Source organism: Asterias amurensis, chromosome 4 (assembly GCF_032118995.1).
Source record: "Asterias amurensis chromosome 4, ASM3211899v1".
In the NCBI taxonomy this organism is placed as follows: Eukaryota; Metazoa; Echinodermata; class Asteroidea; order Forcipulatida; family Asteriidae; genus Asterias; species Asterias amurensis.
In genome coordinates, this window is record NC_092651.1 from 10891449 (window position 1) to 10910285 (window position 18837).

At 38.7% G+C, this 18837-nt stretch overlaps 1 protein-coding gene across 2 annotated transcripts; it reads left to right on the forward strand.

Annotated features, from left to right (window-relative positions):
* The first annotated feature begins 36 nt into the window (after positions 1–36).
* LOC139936097 (magnesium transporter NIPA2-like) lies at positions 37–18325 on the forward strand. 2 transcript variants are annotated; one of them, XM_071930816.1, is made up of 7 exons: positions 37–437; positions 3387–3492; positions 9137–9430; positions 10015–10071; positions 10672–10762; positions 11783–11943; positions 12808–18325. In XM_071930816.1, the coding sequence occupies exons 3-7, from the start codon at positions 9286–9288 to the stop codon at positions 13428–13430; spliced, it is 1077 nt and encodes a 358-aa protein (XP_071786917.1). In that variant the 5' UTR covers positions 37–437; positions 3387–3492; positions 9137–9285; the 3' UTR covers positions 13431–18325. The 2 variants fall into 2 exon arrangements, with proteins under 2 accessions (XP_071786917.1, XP_071786916.1); XM_071930815.1 differs by lacking the exon at positions 3387–3492.
* The last annotated feature ends 512 nt before the right edge of the window (positions 18326–18837 follow it).

Sequence of the window (18837 nt, forward strand, 5' to 3'; positions counted from 1 at the left end):
TCTTCCACCAAGCACTTGGGCGGCCCTTTACATCAGTCTGCCGAATTGAACTCAACCCAATTAAGAACAAGACTGCTATAATTTTGTGTTTGTTTAATAAAACATCTCATTCATTTGAATTAGGCTATATCTGGATTAAACATGCTCTGTTTACCATAATTAATAAATTGCATTGTTCTCAGCAGGCGCGACAAACCACGGCCAAAATTTCAAATCAGGACCAGTTCGCAAATGGACACGAAGGAGGGGCTCTTCAACTACACGTTGTAAATTTATTACCCACAGACCATTTCGACGAGAGTTGTTCGGACATCCACCGCTTACTAGACAAGAAGAGCAGAATAATACTGAATTATCACGGCTTGTGAAGTTTATTTCCGATGACAACATTCAGTGATTTATAATTCCATGATTACCTGCGAAGATGTTAGATCCTGGTAAGTATAGTTATTTTGTATCACAGATTTACCGTCATAAATGTGCCGTCATCATGCCAACAATTTAACCGTGACGCGCCATTCATTTCTACAGCATGGAAATGATGATGATGGAGGTGGAATTCAATTCCGACCATATTATACCAATCAATGACTCACTGGTGTATTACTATTACCACATAGTTGCGACAACGTATCCCTCCTCCCGACGGCCGGAAGGCCGGAGGGTTACGAGATTCTTTTAATCGGCAAATGACAATCCGGTCCAACACTAGCCCTGGTAGGTACTAGGACGTCAGTCAGTGCCACTCTGATGTCCTGGGTATACCTAATAGTAATATAAAGGTTCTTTACGATGCGAACACAAATTTGACTACAATTTCCTTTATTTTTTACCTGATTTGAGAAGTTGAAATTCCCTTCTTATATTCATAGTGTCCCTCACTATATTTTCAACGAGTTTACAGCGAACAAATATATCCATGGAAGAAATTATTTCCGAAAACATGTTGAAGTTCTGCACTGGCGGTGTGATCATCATGTACCAACTGATAGTGTGAGCGCAAGTGCGCATGGCTTTGAGTGCAGTGCGTTGTCTTGCCGCTAGTCTTCGCCGTCAACTGGGTAGGTGCAATCAACTCGCCTTCAAATCAATTTTGACAGCTACGTACATGCACTACTAGTCACCAGATTTGCCCCATTTTTACGACACGCGGAAGCCAGCTTGTTATAAACAGTTCCAGTTGGTCATTATCAAAGGTTTAAACACCACGTGACGCGCTCTCCACCAATAGGAGTAGAGAACCGGTCTGGGGTATTTATGAATGTATTTCTAGTTTCTACCTCCATGCTCCAATGTCATGAATGTAGTATCAATGTACAATATATATTTTTATTATTGTACAATTTATACACATCAGTGCAGTGGGCTTGTCTTGTTGTTTTCATTGTTTGCAGTAGGTTAAACATTGTATAGTGTACTTAATTTCAGGAGTTACAGGTTTCATTCTGTAGGCCCTAATATAGAAACTAGGTGGACAACTTGTTAGATTTTGATGCATTGATAGCATTATAAACAGCTACCACACGACTCTCCCAATACCCGCTTTCTTGTGAGACTGTTGGGTCCCGACTACTGCAGAAGGCTTGTGGGCCGGGTAGGTTTGGCAGAGCCAAAAGTCTTATTTCAGGTTTTGCAATTCCAGCAGTCTGGAGCCAGCAGTCTAGCGAGAGTCTCACATGTGAGAGCAGATACACTTTCAACGTGACAATTAACAACTTGTCTACAAGTCTGCATCCATCATAACCCCCTTACAACAGTGCACTCTCACCACATAATGGCTACAGTGTGACACTCTAAACATTGGGTAGGTACACATTGTGTACCTTACCCAATGTTTAGAGTGGTAACACTTCTCAGTTAAATAGAACTACATGTAAATTGACTTCTGTACAAGTTAACCTCCTAATAGTGACACATGCACACACAAATGATATCATCTCTTTAATTCCCTTAGTTATGATCATACAGGCTGTATACAAAGCTTGTGGCCATTCTTTTATTGTGTGAGTCTATTGTGTCTTATCATAGAAAACATCAATTTCATCTACACACTGCCTAACTTTCCTTCCTTCCTTTAAACTATTTAAGTCTGACAGGCAAGATGAACAAACACTTACAAATGTTGCATTGTGTAATACACAGCCAACTCCTCAAATGAGGCAGGACTTTTTTGATCAATGTTCTCCCAGCTCAGAAGAATGCAATGACTTTTTGGGCGCATCTTTGTTATGGAGGAAATTTTTGCCATAAAGCACAGAGGTTCACCATCGAAACAAGTTGACCAATAGCAATTAATACATGTAACACAGACATAACGGCTAACCTAAAAACAGCTCAGACATGACATGGGCAACGTGAGTTTTGGCTTTGAGCCTTGCAAGTGTTCTAATATTTCTGGGGAGCCAAGTGGTTGCCCGACCAATCATGCAAGGAAAATTGATACTTGTTATCTTCCCATTTGCAGCAAGTAGTTTTTATCCACATCTTCCCATCAAGGGAACTAGGCAAACTTCCACATAAACGACAAGCTGGCACAGCTGATCTCTCTCATACACAAGTTTTAACGTCTATGATTATGAATTAGACAAATCTAGAACACAATATTTATTCTAGTCATTGTGAACTCAATGGTTTGTAGCTTGTGGGATTCAAACCCACAACCTTGTTATTGTAAGTCCTGCAGTCTAACCATTGGATCACACTGGCATAGTTTGTGTGGGGTAAGCTTGGGCGATATCACGATATTATCGAATATCGCGATATTAACTTGAAAACAATTTCGATATCGGATGGATTTAGTTTTTATCGAAATATATCGATATATCGCGATAATCGCGATACATCGCGATATCGATTAAATATCGCAATGTATTTGCTAGCTGAGACATCTTGCACCCCATAGGTTTGGAGTAAAACCAGAAGAATAGGTCATTAGAACACCTCTCCTATGCTATGACTGTCTCTTCTACAACTTTCAATTGGAGTTTGAAGACTGATGATGTCAAATTTAATTAATCGCGATTATATCGAATATCGCGATATATTGTCGGCGATATATGGTGAATAAAATAAATCGATATCCCCCAAGCTTAGTGTGGGGTTATTAAGGGGAATCCAGAACTAAAGTGCTTTACATGCTGTGTATTAAAGCTGCATGTACATGTACAATGTTTAGTGTACAACATTGCCTAAATTTGTATGAATAAAGATTGAAATTAAAGCTGTGTTTTTCCTTGTTGTTGCATGTGGTACATACTCACATTTATTTTCTCTCCCCCTAATATTTTCCCTCACCCATACTGTACATGTATCCCCCCATCACTCCCGATAATCCCTCTCTCCTGCATTATACCATCATTCTTCCTGTGATGTTTTCATTCATTTAGATGGAGCGTGAAGTTTTCTTTCAACAACTGTATGCACGGGTGTTTTCTTAATTTGGTGCTTTGCCATTTACTGAGTTTACACTATTTAAGAATAATTTCATCTCAGGTGAGTAAACATGAATGCATCCTGCATGTTGATGCACCTTGTCTTGCTACATTCTTTTGACATACACATTTAGCACCTTTGCATTTTGCGCTGACATTGCCTTGTTCCAGAGAATCTTAACACCAACCTACAAGTTCGCACAAGGACCATATGTCGGCTAGCGGTTGGTATTGCCTGGTGCCCTACACACGTTTTTGAGTTTGAGTACCAGTAAATAAATTACCAGCCAGTCAATAAATGGTCCTTGTGTGTAATTTGCCTCATGCACCGATATGACCATTTTGGATGCATGTGCACGTACAGTGTACCATAACACCCATTTAGAATAATGTGTAATCTGCACATTCATCTTTTCTTCTTTTAAAGATTTAACTTAATAACTTTTATCCTGTACATGTACTTTTCAATCAATACACCATACACTTGAACGAACAACCTCCATCTTTCCTTTCCTCGCATGGTGTAACCATGGTGTAAACTGACCATTTTCCCATTGAACAATAAAGATGAAATTGAGTGCAAGATTGTTTGTCACAACTATGCTGTAGTATCGTTGTGAACTAATGAATCTATTCAAGAAATCATTCTTCTTCATAATTTGTTCATGGTTGGCATATATGTACAGGTACATACTATGATTAAAGTAATTATACCGTGAATGATTCATGTATGATTTACATTGAATACTAAACCATGGAGGTTGAAAAGCTAACAAGCCATTGCATCAATTGGTAAAAAAAGTACCAGCACCATTTCGTCCCGCTATTATACATGCTAAAAAATCTACTAGCAACAAACTTGTACAGGTACCATACACCCTTGTACATGGAAATGAACTTCTTGCTTGCAATAAATTGAAAGTACTTAGTCCTTGCAAATGCTCGGTTTGGGCATGAAATGACATATAGTGCACCACTGTCAAAACTCTGTGTTTGGAGAAAATCACAGTTGAAGTTGAACTTTTTCCCAAAACTGCACAGATTGCCATTTTTGAAAAGAGTTTTTCACACCAAAATAAAGCTTTACACATGTACATGTATGGCAGGAGTAAAACCAGTCCATATGAGTTTGTATAACACCCAATAAGCTACATTGTACGTAGGATGCTTGCTTTAGAACCAAACAAAAAAGCTGTCGTTGCTATTATTGTATTAAATTGTTTGCTATGGGATGGGTATATATGTAGTACATTGATTGCTGCATAAGCCAGGAGCTTTTATCTTCCCCTCATTACTTCAGTGTTGCCTAAAACTCTATTGCCTGTACTGTAAAATTCATGATGAAATACCGGTACACATCGTAGATCTTGTCTCAACGTGTCTGCTCGTTCTGACACACGCCAGGCAAAATGGTTAGCTTGACGTCATCCTGTTGAGAAAATAACATATTGGCTTCAAGCACATGTGGATTGCTTCATGAACGGCCAATGTCTAGACGTGCATTATTATTAACTAGATGGTGGATTATTATTTGAACCCGCCTTTGGGCTATTTTGATTCATTGATTTATTTGTGTGAGTGGGCGGGCCGGGTTGCACAGAAATTAAAATTTGTGAACTAATATGAAATTAAGCTTCTGCTTATTAACACATTGCCCATTTCAATCTGGTATTTGTATTGAATACCACATTTAAATGGGCAATTGTTTTAAAAAAGTGTTAAGAATCTGTGAATCTGTGAAATATTTGCTGTATTTATGATCGCATGAGGGCGCTTTCACCTGCAAATTCCCTTCCATCACAATCACAGTTTTATCTGTTTTGACTGCTGGTACATTGGTTTCTTGTATCAATGGATAAAATATAATAACATCAAAGAGAAAACAAAGAGTGTTTTACGTGCTTTGCATCACATAAATTCAGTTCAGGCGGTCAAAAATACTGATCAGATAATTTGATCAGATATTCTGTCAACAAATATGTGTGCATATATTATGTAATGTTGCAGCTCCCTTTAATTCAGCCAGAGCAAACAACTTGCATGGTGATAAATCAATAACAGTAATCCCCTTACCAGTCTGACAGTATTAAAAAGCCAAAGGGCATAGGCCCTACTACATGTAACTCCCAGTCCCAGATGACTTGTCCTGTTTCGAGACAACAGATGTCTGCAAATTCTTAGTTTTTATTCTGTAATGTTTTTATGTGAATGTGATACTTAGGCACTGGTCAGTTAATCATTGTTTTAAGGTCAGATTTATGCCCAATACATATGTGGCAGAGAAAGTCTTTCCCCCCCCCCCACTCCATAATGTTCCAGTACTCAGGTACACTCTTCTCATTTTTTACAGAAGAATTCCTGAGATTTTCAGAACATAATGAAGACACAAGAGGAGAGGGTTTACCATGACCATGCCACTCACATTTTCATTCATTCATTCATTCATTCATTTTAGAAACGTTTATTTCAATGCTGTCACAATACAACACTGCACATTTATGTGAAAATGGTCTAGTATCAATTTCGAGCCCTGACATCACTAAATAATAGCAACACTCTTATTTAGTTTGCGGATTTCAAATAGACCTTGAAATTAGTACAGTTTAGTTTGTTTACTCAGAAGAATGGGAAACCATTGTGTCTAGCTGCGCAACTCACAAATGCCTTGCCCAGTAACAACAATTATGCAATATGCTGTAAATAAAGTCATTTGTCAGTTGTGCAGTCATTTGTGACTGATCAAGGCATTGTGTTGGTCGTCATTTAAATCTAATTTGCTAGTGGTTTATTGTATATATCAATGGAAGAGTGATATCGACAATGTGTTGCTACAATGTGAACAGTAAGTGTTACTCAATGCAGGGTTTGCCCTTAACTTTTTCAGTGACTGACCAGCAGCACCAGTTTTATATTACTTGACTTTTAACTTCTGCACTTGTCCGTAAATCATATTAAATAGGGTTGCTTTTAAACACTGAACTAGCCAGCTGGACCACTTGGCGTGAAATTTAACTGGTCCTCAGGTGTTTTAACTGGCATCTGCATGAGCTTGAGCATGATTATTTATTTACAAACATTCATGGTGTTGAGCTACGTGTAGTTCATAAGGCACTTAGGACTTTTGGCTTTTATTTATAATAATTGTTTTCATAAAAGTTTATGATAACAAGCAATGGAGAGCTGTTGATAGTATAGAACATTTGAGAAACAGCCCCCTCTGAAGTAGACTTCAGGCCTGAAGCCTTTTTAGGCATTTGAAAGCGCACATATTTGCGCAAGAAGGGTGTTTTTTCTTTCATTATTCCCTTGCAACTTCGATGACCAATTGAATCGTGATTTTGACAGACTTGTTATTGGGATCCACCAAGTGAGTTTACTGGTGTTTACACAATGTTCGGCATCGGCCGCGCTTTACATCAAAGAGTATTAGAAATAGTAGATAAAAAATAATAAATAAGCAACCATTTTTAATTGAAAAGTGAAATTTATATTGAAATTTTAGAAATATATTTGTTTTGATACCCTAGCACTGTACATAGCTTTCATATGAGACTGTGTTTGTCATGTTTATTTTGGGATGGTTTGACTCCTGGACTCGTGTGATACTAATCAGTGTGGGAAGATCAGTGTGATGGATATGTTTATGCGAACTCCTAGAGCGAGGAATTGTACTGGGATTTATATTGCAGCCAAGATTATAAATGAATAGGAGGTCTTGTTTTTGTGGACCCTGGCTATGCTGGGAGTTAAATTATCCATACATGTATAGCTATGCAGTGATTGATCCAGTCTAGCCTTCCTAACCTGTGCATTCTTTGCGCAAATTGTGTCCTTTGCAAGCTGGCTTGATGTTTCGCTTTTGAAAGGGCAAGGGCACCAAGGCATTGGTGAAGGGCACCTCTATAAGGTGTTTTTTTAAAGGCAAGGGCACTAAGGCGTTTTCTCATCAGTAAAGGGCACCTCTATGAGATGTTTATAAAAGGGCAAAAGCACCAAGGCATTTCTCCTAAGTATGAGGAAATTGTAAACTTCTATAGAACTATTGTATGGGGCACCAAGGTAGCGGAGGTGATTGTCCTTGATATACTTTACCATAGTTGCTCTGTCCTTCGTATGGGCAGTAGGTCTTGTGTACTTGGATTAGTAGTGCATGTAATATAACTGAGAACACTTATCATAAGAGTTGCTAGGTTATAACCCTGGTGTTTCTGGTTCACGTACATGTAGAAAACACCCTTCTTGTTTACTTCCTCAGGCTTGAGAATAACAGTTATTTTTAGGCATAACATGTTTTCTATGTTGGCGTAACGGGCCCCCAAAAATAGGGTACATGTAGGTAGGGAGTGATTTTTTTTTCTTTTTATGTTTCTCTCCCTCCCAGCAACGAAAATGACATGTTTTCTAATAGTTTAAGTCGTTAGTATACACAATAACAAAAGAAAACAAGGCTACACACACCAACAAACAACAGAGTCGGCCGTATTTTTAGGGTAGGTCGAGTTACGCGAACATTTCAATTTTTTTTTTTATGTCTTATAAGGCATCCTTGGTTTCATTACCAGAAATTTACATATGTACAGTAGGCCCTATTATGATTTATAAAATAGTTAAAACCAATGATTAGTAATAGTATTGGTACTACTACTTTAATAATATTCAAGAGAGCAGTGATTAAATCGTAAAGTGTTTGACAATTAACAATTAATACTGATTGGAATGGTGCATATTACTTAGTCAATTACCGTGTATGTTAATTTTATGCATTGTACAATATGAGTACAAGCAATAAAAGTGAGTCGCGTTTAAACAATTACGGTGATTACCATTGAGGAGATAAAATGCATTGTACGTGTGCTGTACAAGTTGTGATTACGCTATTCTTGATGCAAAGTTGCCTGCTGAAAGAAATCATCCTATAGATCGCTTACATCTTTTACTTTGTTCATATTCCATTTTGCATGGTTCCTTGAGTGTTTTCTATGCATGACAGTCTGCTGACTTGCTTAAGGCTTGCTCAATGCATGCTTGAATATTATTTGCATACTGAGTGCAATACCATCCATGTGTAACAACAGGTTGGGAAGATCTGGTAAACATTACACTTGCTAGGAAAACAGAAAACATATTTGTGGTTGTATGACGTCCATGTTCATTCATTGATTATGAAATTAAACATTGATTTTTTCTGTCTGGGTTTCCTCATGCACAAGCTAGCGGATGATGGATAATGTACTTATGAGGTTCCAGCCATATATATGCAAACCAAAACGGCTAAAGCTTATAAGTAAATGATCTTATTTGGATGCAAAGTCCAATACAATACCTATTGTAATTGTAATGCATATTGACTAACCACCATGTGAACATTACATTCTAATCTACATTTATGTACATGTACACTGTATGACAAGTAAGGAAAGCTTTAAATATGAGCAGCAACAACTGGCCCTGCTTGCAATTGTACTGTACATCCAGGCCTGGAATTACACGCATGCCACAAAGGTCATGGCCTCAGTTGCCCCTGGTCTTGGCCTTGGTGCCCCTTCAAAAGTTTCCCATACATGTAGACTTTAAGATTTTCAAATGGAAGTGCCCTTTTCAAAACGAAAATGGCATTGCCCTTTCCATGATGACATTCCAGTACTATACCCATCAACATAAAGTTTTCATTTAATAAAGAGTGGTATGAATTTATTTTGTGGCAGGTTCTGAAGAAAATCAGACAGCGTGGTTTGACAACTCCAGCAACACCGAGTCCACACCCGATTTGCAGACCACCCTCCAGTGGGACATTGTGACCAGTAATAAGACAACCATCTGGGATCTCATCTCTGAAAGGACTAACGACACCACCATGTCTCCAAACACTGACGAAGTCGCATCCAAGGATTTCTACATTGGTCTGGCGCTGGCTATTAGCTCCAGCATCTTCATCGGGTCCAGCTTTATCATCAAGAAGAAAGCACTGATTAAGATATCTTCCTACTCCACCAGAGCAGGTAAATACATGTATTAATATCAGGCATTATATTCTTCTCACTTAGGTTTTTTCGATTTAGTATCCCTTTTTGAAAATCTCAAAAAATTGATATAATAAAGCCTGGAAGTATACATGTAGGTCAACCCTTGGACTCGCCAACATTTTTCAACTTTTTTTCCAAGGAACAAATATCAAGCCTGTTATATGAATTGAAGGAGCTATTTTTCTTTCAACACATTCAGTTCTTGAATTTTACACTGAACTGCAGGCCCGAGGCCAGTGGTTTTAGTGTCCAGCCAGTAAATTTATGACTGGACAAGTCCCATGGACTTGTGTGTGTCAATGGAAGACTTTTGAGACGCTGGCAGCGGCAAACATCACGTTCCTTTTTTTGCCGCTCTGAGCGTGCGGGCGCATATTGCATAGGTCTGAGAACTACTGCCTAGAATTGTGAAAAAGGATCGTTCTCTTTCCACATGACCGATATGATGTACAATTCTTTCTCATAAATTAAGATATGATTGATGTACATGCATGTGTGATCTACATTACTCTTTTTTTGCGTAAAGACCTGCTCATGTTTATTTTATTGTGGTTGCCTAGGTGATGGTGGTTACGGATACCTTAAAGAATGGCTATGGTGGGCAGGATTCTTATTATGTAAGTATCAATAATAATAGTAAATAATAATTATTATAATAATGGCTTCTTGAATAGCGCTCAAATCCGTCACTCAGTGACGCTCATGGTGCTCCAACATTATTACCCCTGTCACTGGAGGATTTATTTCATTCCGTCAACCATCTCAGCTCCCTGGAGAGCTAAATCCATAACAAGAACCACTTCTGCCCTCACAGCTACCCATTTACTCCTGGGTGAAGTGAAGCAATTCTGGTTAAGTGTCTTTTCATGGCCAGGATTCGAAACTGACATCCTGATGACTTAGCCACCAGAACTTGAGTTCAATGCACCGAAACGCTCATGACAAGCCACGTACACTGTCTCGTAGGATTGACGAATTTATGGTAAAGAACGTATTTTTAGAACCTTTCCTAATGGCTGAATTATTATATCAGACAAGCACATAAAGAGTAAATAATACATCAATCAATGAATGTACCATCACTAGCATCAAGCATGACATTTTGGTTTGTGAGTAAAAATATAAACACTGATTGTAGATTGTGGGATCAGTTAATAATAAAACTTTGAAGAAGAAAAAATGTCTCACTTTAGAAATATGATTAAATTTTATTTCAGTGGGATTTGGCGAGTTATTTAATTTTGTGGCCTACGCTTTCGCCCCAGCAACACTTGTGACTCCACTCGGTGCTCTCAGCGTATTAGTGGCGTAAGTATTAAAATTAATATTTAATCCTGTTATGAATGCATACCAGCAAAATGAAATGGCTAGTTAGTTTCATATGCTTGAATAAGGGAATCAATGTGTGGTGAAGAGGTTTTCAACTAGTGGTTTAATCCCAATGAGGCCTGGTTCTTTTTGGTCAAAAGTAAAATAAATGCAACAATTATAATTGTTAAATGATTTCTTTCAACACAACATCCTTCCAGCTATGAAATGGTAAAGCCCTCCGCCGCCCTCGGGTAAACAACTCCTTGTAAGGGAATGCTGTGCGGGTCGCGCGTATCGCGTGATGTGGCACAACTTTTTCAGCCGTTGCTCTCGACCAATAGGAATTAAGAAACAGTCTTATAAGAACAGGTGCAAGGTCGCGTGTCACGCCTATGAATTAACGCATTTTACCGGTCATAAACAAAGGTTTAAACACACCCATGTGACGCGCTCTCCACCAATAGGAATAGCGAAACTGTCTGAGGTATTTATGAATGGGATTTTAAAGGTATTTTGTTACTGGCATTGATGGAAAAAACCTGTTAATGACAACGTTTGTTTAACAGAGACCAGGGCCCAATTTCAAGGCTCTGGTTACCACCAAAATATGGGGTTGCAATCAAAATTCAAAAGAACAGGTGTGGTCTCTCCTGAAAACGAGCAGAGTATACACTTCAAAAAGTCATGACCACAACAGTTCTTCTCAGACCCAACACTCTTCCCAGCACCAATTTGAATAGTGGGGCTCTATATCCATTTTTAGTCCAAAAGGGCGAGGGGTTCAACAAATATTATTCACTTTTAGATATGGGGGCCATCATTCCCATTACTGAAGTTCAATCTGGGCGGAATTTGTTGGTCATGGGCAGGCCCACCCGGCACTGCCCACCATGGTTACAACAGGATTGACTAATGTAGATACAAGACAGCCAACAAGTTAATTGCTTTGTCAAAAACTGCAATCTGCTGCTATGATTGATCTTTTGTCTTACACTCACTACCCCCTTTCTTTTACAGAGCTGTACTGTCTTCATATCTCCTCCATGAAGCACTGAACATATTAGGCAAGGTAGGGTGCCTACTTTGCATCCTTGGCTCCACCGTCATGGTCATACACGCCCCTCAAGAAGACCCAGCAAACTCTCTTGTGGAACTCGGAAAGAGACTAAAAGATCCAGGTATGGTAATAATAATAATATTAATAGTATAATAGTGGCTTCTTATACAGCGCTCATATCCCTTACTCAGTGACACTTAAGTTGCTGCATTAATCAGTACGATTTCACCAAACTCTTTCTAACTTAGGATTAATCTTAGGACTTCTAACAAGTTAAGTAGACGTTAGGACACATTGAACCCATCCTAAGTTAGAACGAGCTACTCGTCCTAACTCGGCTGCTGCTCCTTTTAAATAGCACAATGTAATCGGCTGTTTGTAATCTAACAAGTTAAGTTCCGTAACCATAGACGTTAGGACACATTGAACCCATCCTAAGTTAGAACGAGCTACTCATCCTAACTCGGCTGCTGCTCCTTTTACATAGCACAATGTAATCGGTTGTATGTAATGTCTTACAAGGTGCTGCGGAGCAATATGCAGCCAATCAAATCAGGAACACCCGGGGCGAACCCCTTCTCTTTACGATGAGTGCGCTGGGTTCTTTTACATGGTCATGTGTTACAAAACACGGGACCAATGGCTTTATGAACCATCAAAAGGCAAGGCATCAGTTGGTATGAGCCTGTCAGGACTCGCATGTGCCTGTCAGGACTCTCATTAAACCCCTTTCATTGGCTGCCATCTTTGGCTGAGAGTTCTGCGAAGTGCATACACCCGTGCACGTTTCTATTGTTTTTCATAAAAGATGGCGATCATTGGCGCCATGTGCAGTACAGCTATTGATCCAATATGTTTCATGGAAATGTCAAGGAGAAAAACGTCTTTAAGTATGCAATGTCATTTGCATATTTCCTGTAAACGAATTAATACGTTTATAGTTTCAGTTAATATTCCTACTAATATCTGTTCTTCTTTTACACAGCCTTCATCACCTACATCTGTCTGGTGTTCGTGGTAGCCGGGGTGATGATCTTTTACTATGCTCCAAAGTACGGTCAACAAAACATCCTAATCTACATCACCATCTGTTCCCTCATTGGCTCACTCTCCGTCATGGCAGCCAAAGGACTTGGAATTTCCCTCAAGGATTTCTTCGGTGCTAAAATTTCCCTGTCCAACCCCCTGATGTGGTTGTTCGTAGTCTGTTTAGTGGTGTTTATCTCCATCCAAATGAACTACCTGAACCGTGCACTGGACGTCTTTAACACCTCGGTGGTGACGCCTATTTATTATGTCTTTTTCACCACGAGCGTCATTGTGGCCTCAGCGATATTATTTCAGGAGTGGATGTTGATGGATCCGTCCTCCGTATTGGGCACCATATCCGGTTTTGTCACCATAATATGTGGTATATTCCTCTTACACGCGTTCAAGGATGTCAACATGAGTTTGAGTGATCTGCCCACAGCGACGTCTCGCCGAGGGGCAAACGGACTGATCAGAAGTTCAGAGTCGTCGCCGATTAATAACCCAGATGAGAGTAGATTGATCAATACAGAGACTGATACACTGTTGAGTGAGACAGAAGAAGGACTGTTAAACTGAGACCGTAAAGAAGCAGAGAAAAGAGAGAATCTAGGCAGAAATTGAAAGTATAATTACTGTACATAATAACTTTGGTGCTTTTTGTGTCAAATGAATCGCCATTAATCCAAGTGGACACATTATACTTTTAAACAGCAGACAGCATTAATACGAATATTCTCTTGGATGCATCAACTCAAATTGTTTGGGGAAGTGAGAACATAAAAGACCCTTCCCACGAAATATGTAAATTGCACGTCACCCGTGTGCACTAACAGTTTGGTCAGCAAAATTAATCACATCACGCCTTTTTGTATGGGGATGATGGTGTCGTGACGCAGACAAGTTTGTGCATCTACTTAGTGCACATGTCTACAATGTTTGCCAACCAACAGTGTCTGTACGCATGCGTGAATGTAATTGGTATTTCATGTGACAGGTCAAGTTACTATACAGTCACTTGCCGAGGTGATTTTGTACGATGGATGACCCTCATATGTAATGAATTTGTCTCGTTCTACAGAGAGGCTTAACACGTGTTTGGACTTGACTTTCTCACCTTTTGTTTTCTCACCTTGTGTGGAATTCTCGTCGAGATGAGTTCCTTTAGAGCATTTATAACGCATGGCCAGGTTTGTACAGAAATTGCACCGTCCATGTTTGTACTGCCATCATAATTTTATTCACTGCAAGACTGTTAAGCAATGTTGAAAAACTGTTCAACATTCCTGATGTAAAGAATCGCTGTTATTTGAGCGGTTGTTAATGGTTATTTAGTTGAATACTGGTACCAGGGAAAGGGGGAGGGATGAAGAATTGTAAAGCCCATTTCACACTTCCTGCGAATGCAAATAAAATACAAATTTTGACGTTACAAATTTGCAGCAAATAATTCGCAATGCAAAACAGTCACTGCAAACAGCCGCCACCATAATATATGTGACGTCAACATTCGCTTCGCATTTTAATTGGCAGGAAGTATGAACCCGGCTTTATTTGGCATTACCTATCACACATCAATTGGGACTTCAGTTTTGCCCATTGGAGTTTTTGAGTTCGTCTGCAAATTGTTTGTTGAATCCATCCAGTGGGTACACGCAGGTACACATTTCACTAAACACTATTAAGGTATGTCCATTTTGAGGAGTTTGGATGGTAGCAGTATTACCCTTCATCACTCTATGAATTGAAAAAGAAAAAACGGCTTCCCTCCAAAGTGGAGATGATGCAGAACTCTTTTGACTCTGAGCCCTGCTTGACTTTGGCCAGGTGTGGGTAAGCATTACATTCAAACTGTGGACATACATGTACATTGTAAAAACAAAAGAGGGCCACATAAGGCAGGGTTTTGAAGCACTGTGGACCTACACACATCCACAATGGGTTTTCACCAGTTTTGAAGAGTAGGGTTTTCCTCAAGTGTGCAGAACAAAGGAATGCCCTCAGTGGGTATGTAACACAGAGCTGTGTGTTCCAGCAGAGTGCAAAGGTGGTATAAACAATTTTCTGGGCATTCCTGGGAAATTGTGGGTAAAATTATTGGTGGGGTTAATGTTAGCGCTAAGCTTTTTTATTGGAGTAACAGCAGGCATGTTTGCGCTTGTACATTTATACAAACTGAGCATTTGTAATAGCTGTGTGTACTTGATTTGGATATCTAACAACTTGTGCTACTTGCATCTGAGACAGGGACATGCCACATAGTAATATATTACCCTCTGAAACATTTCGTTTAATATTTGAGATGTGTACCTTAAAGATGCATGGCCTGATTTTTGCTGAAAGAATTTTTGTAGAGAACATTGTTGACAGATGATACTGTTTCAAACTGAAAAACATACAAAAACCTTTGCATTTGCCACGGACAATGCACAAAATCCATGTAATATTTTTATGGCTGATGGATGTTAGATTTTGTAGGGATCCCAACAACAATTCATTCTTAATAAACTACCTCTAATCATTGGCAGATATTTGTGTGCAATACCTCAATGGAAACTTTACACCTTTCTTGCTTCTTAAAAATAGCAATTAAAAAAAAAGAAATCTAAATTTTCAGGTCAATTCGGCCCAGATAAAAAACAAACCTTGCATCTTTAATGGACCTAAGCTCATGTAACTATTAATTTTAAGAACACTGACTTTTCTGAGTGAAACTAAAGTCATGAATTTCATAAAGCCTGTAAGCACAACAAAAACCTGCTGAAGCTTATAAAAAGTCTTGCTTAGCAGCAAGAGGTTATCAGCCAATTTTCCATAAAGCCGACTCAATATTTGCTTGGCAAGCAATTTAATTGCTAAATAGCTTTCTGAAATTGACCTGTCATGGCGCTAGATCTGAGCAAATATTTGCATTATCAACGTTTAAAATATATGTAAGCTTCAGTTACACCAAGGTGAATTACATGGCATTGTGGTTGGTAACCCCTTTTTGGCAAAAAGCTATATGATATGTGTTTATTCATTACTTGTGTTTAAACAAACAAATTTTACATCCCTGTAGAGTTGTTCTTACTGGTGTCCCTGTACTTAATATCCTTCCATACTTCATGGCACCCATTGTGGGGCACCCCAGGCTCATGAAGACCTTTTCCTTTTCCCTTTTTGTGTGTTTCCCCGGTCTTCACTTGAATATTTAAAATATACTCGGTTTTTGATGAGCTTAGACCCAGTTGTCTTAAACCCTTATTGAGTACAAACCATGTAACATGTGATGTCAAATGTTTACAAAAGAGCCAATGAGCCTGAACTTCCTGCAGGCAAGCAGCTCAATTGAAGAACACAAACAATCTTATACTTTATGGAGATCGTGCTGTCTGAGTTTTCTCAACTTTTGATATGAAGAAAGGGGGCCCATCTCAAAACATGTTCAGCTGGCGTCATTAACTATGTGGAAATTATGAAACAAATGTTAATAGTTTCCCATAGAAAAAAAATAACACCACCAGTGTCAAATGTTACATGGTCTATGTATTGTAACACATTCAAAAAGGTGTGAAAGACCATTCTTTCAAGTAATTAAATGTATGTAAATAATAACTGTCAATCCCAGAGAACAATTATATGTGTAATTAGAATTTGTATTTTTGTGTATGATGTATGTATAGTTATTAATAGTTATTCATTGTGGATGTTTATTGATTTGTATATTTTAACATTACCGACGGCACTCATGTTCTGGGTCCAATTTCTCATAGCTGCTTACGCACAAAAAGGAGCTAAGCGCACAACAGAATTATGCTTACCCGAATAAGGTTAACAGCCAAAATACATTTCACATTTAGCATACTGTGACTTTTATCTTTCTTGTAAGCAGAATATTGTTGAGCAATGTTTCTGTATAAGCAGCTCTATATAAATAAAATTCATGAAATTTGCCCCTGGAATTTCTAAAAAGAAAACAAGCAGAAACAAAAACAAAATCATTTGTTTTTCCATCTTCAATACAAGAAAACTGTACATTGTACACTGCTCATGGCAGCGAACAAAAAGAGGAGAAAAAGATTAACATTTAATAGTCAAATGTTATTGAATAAAATGTAGCTTGCCTCATGAAAATTCCCTTAATGAAACTACTGGAGCTAATTATCTTTAAGTCAAAGAAAGTGGCCACTAGTTGAATGGGGAAAGTAGGGGGGAAAACTGCACTTAATTTGTATTGTCAAACTGCCACTCAAAGACAGTTACAGCCTCCCTTTCAAATTGTTCGATATTATGAAAACACCCACCCCGGGAGGTACAAGTCATATAATTTATTCCAACATGTTAAATTAATGTCAATGCATAGAGTAAAGAACTTTCTATTATAAGCAGGTATGATATTCTTCAAACTTATTTATGTACCTTAACTGTCAAGAGGGTTGCATTGAACAGTATTGCTACTTTTTTCAACGGGTCAATATCATGCCATAAAAATGTTTTATATGCTACATGGTTGTGTAATTTCAGTTAACTCGTGTTATTTTAATAGATGTTAAATTTGCACCTGGGATAAAGAATACTATTTTAAGTTTCACCCGCACACTGATTTGTGTAACTTTCCTGAGTTCTGTAAAGCAAAATCACAGGCATATTGCTTGGGTTGTGTTAGGGTATTTAAACCAAAAGAAATGATTTCTGTTATGCTCACTTCCTTAATAACATATAAATGTTTTTTAGTTAATGGTTTCAAAAAGTATAGGTCCGTAGTTTGGTATAAAAGTTGTATACTACTGCGCATTAACATAAATGAACTTGTAAACTGATCTTTGAATAAAAGTACTATTATTTTAGATAGCCTTTGTTTTGTATCAGAGACTCACTTCAAAACAATTTGCGATTCATCATTCTAAAGATTATTTCTCGAAAGTTTGAGGTATGCCTTGAAAAAAAATAATAATCAGGAACCGACCTAGTACTATACTGAGTTGAACAGTGGCCATTGTCTCCCTATGATACTTAATAGACTGATCAAAGCAGTGCCTACTTGAATGTTCTACAAGTTCAGCAGAAAATATTGCTTAACAAATTTCTGCTAAGCAAAAATAAGCAGGATACCAGTCACAGAGGATGCATACATGGATGAGTTGGTATTTGGGCTGATAACCTTGTTCGGGCAAGCCAAAATGTTTGTTTTTTTGCTTAGCTATTTTGTTTGTGTTTAAGCAGCTCTATAATGTTATGAGCTGATGGAATTTTGAACTCTCGACCCAGTTACTGCACTTGCATGCGCCATTTTGGGAATTGACTCCCAAATTGGAGGCAATGGCAGACGCTGATTTTGCGGAAGAGTGAGAGTGTGCACATGCAGTACACTTGGGTCATAATTCCATGTGTACAGCCAACCACATGCTGCTTAAATCCACACGACCGTGCACTTTAATGTACTGTTCCATAAATTAATGTTGAATAAAAAAATTACCCTTTTTTGTATAAAAGTGAGTTTGTGTCCATTATTGCTGATATTCATTTGTCTATTAAAATTGGGTTGAAATAGAAAGTTTGACTTGAACGGGATTTGAACCTGCGACTTCGGTTTGACGTCCCAACTGAACTATCAAGCCATACACCCCGTACTTGGGGACGTGCATTGGGCAGTCTTGGAAGTACACCGCTTATCTTATATACCGCCCTCTATTGACAGCTAACAATTTGTATTGCAACTTATCTTGGACGGATCATAAAGAGTTCAAGTAGTCGTTGCCTCTTTCCTTTGAGTCTCAATCTAATGAACGAGCAGGAGTCGGGAGTCCGTGCACGGGAGAGCAGGCGTTCCGGCAAAGGGGCATGGGGGGGGGGGGAGGGGGGGGGGGGCAGCAAGGCCCATGACATGGTATGCGCCGGGAGTCCTGCCTGGTGGTTACAGGGCTGGTACGGAAATGTGCCACTTTTCCACCCCTAAAACGTCGTTTCAAACCAGAACAAAATAATGACACTAAATTGCAACATA

Bases quoted from the DNA above. Each gene is read 5' to 3' on its own strand.
- LOC139936097 (XM_071930815.1), top strand. The intron at 10,072-10,671 runs GTAAGTATCAAT...ATTTTATTTCAG, and splicing joins GTGGGCAGGATTCTTATTAT to TGGGATTTGGCGAGTTATTT. The intron at 11,944-12,807 runs GTATGGTAATAA...TCTTTTACACAG, and splicing joins AAAGAGACTAAAAGATCCAG to CCTTCATCACCTACATCTGT.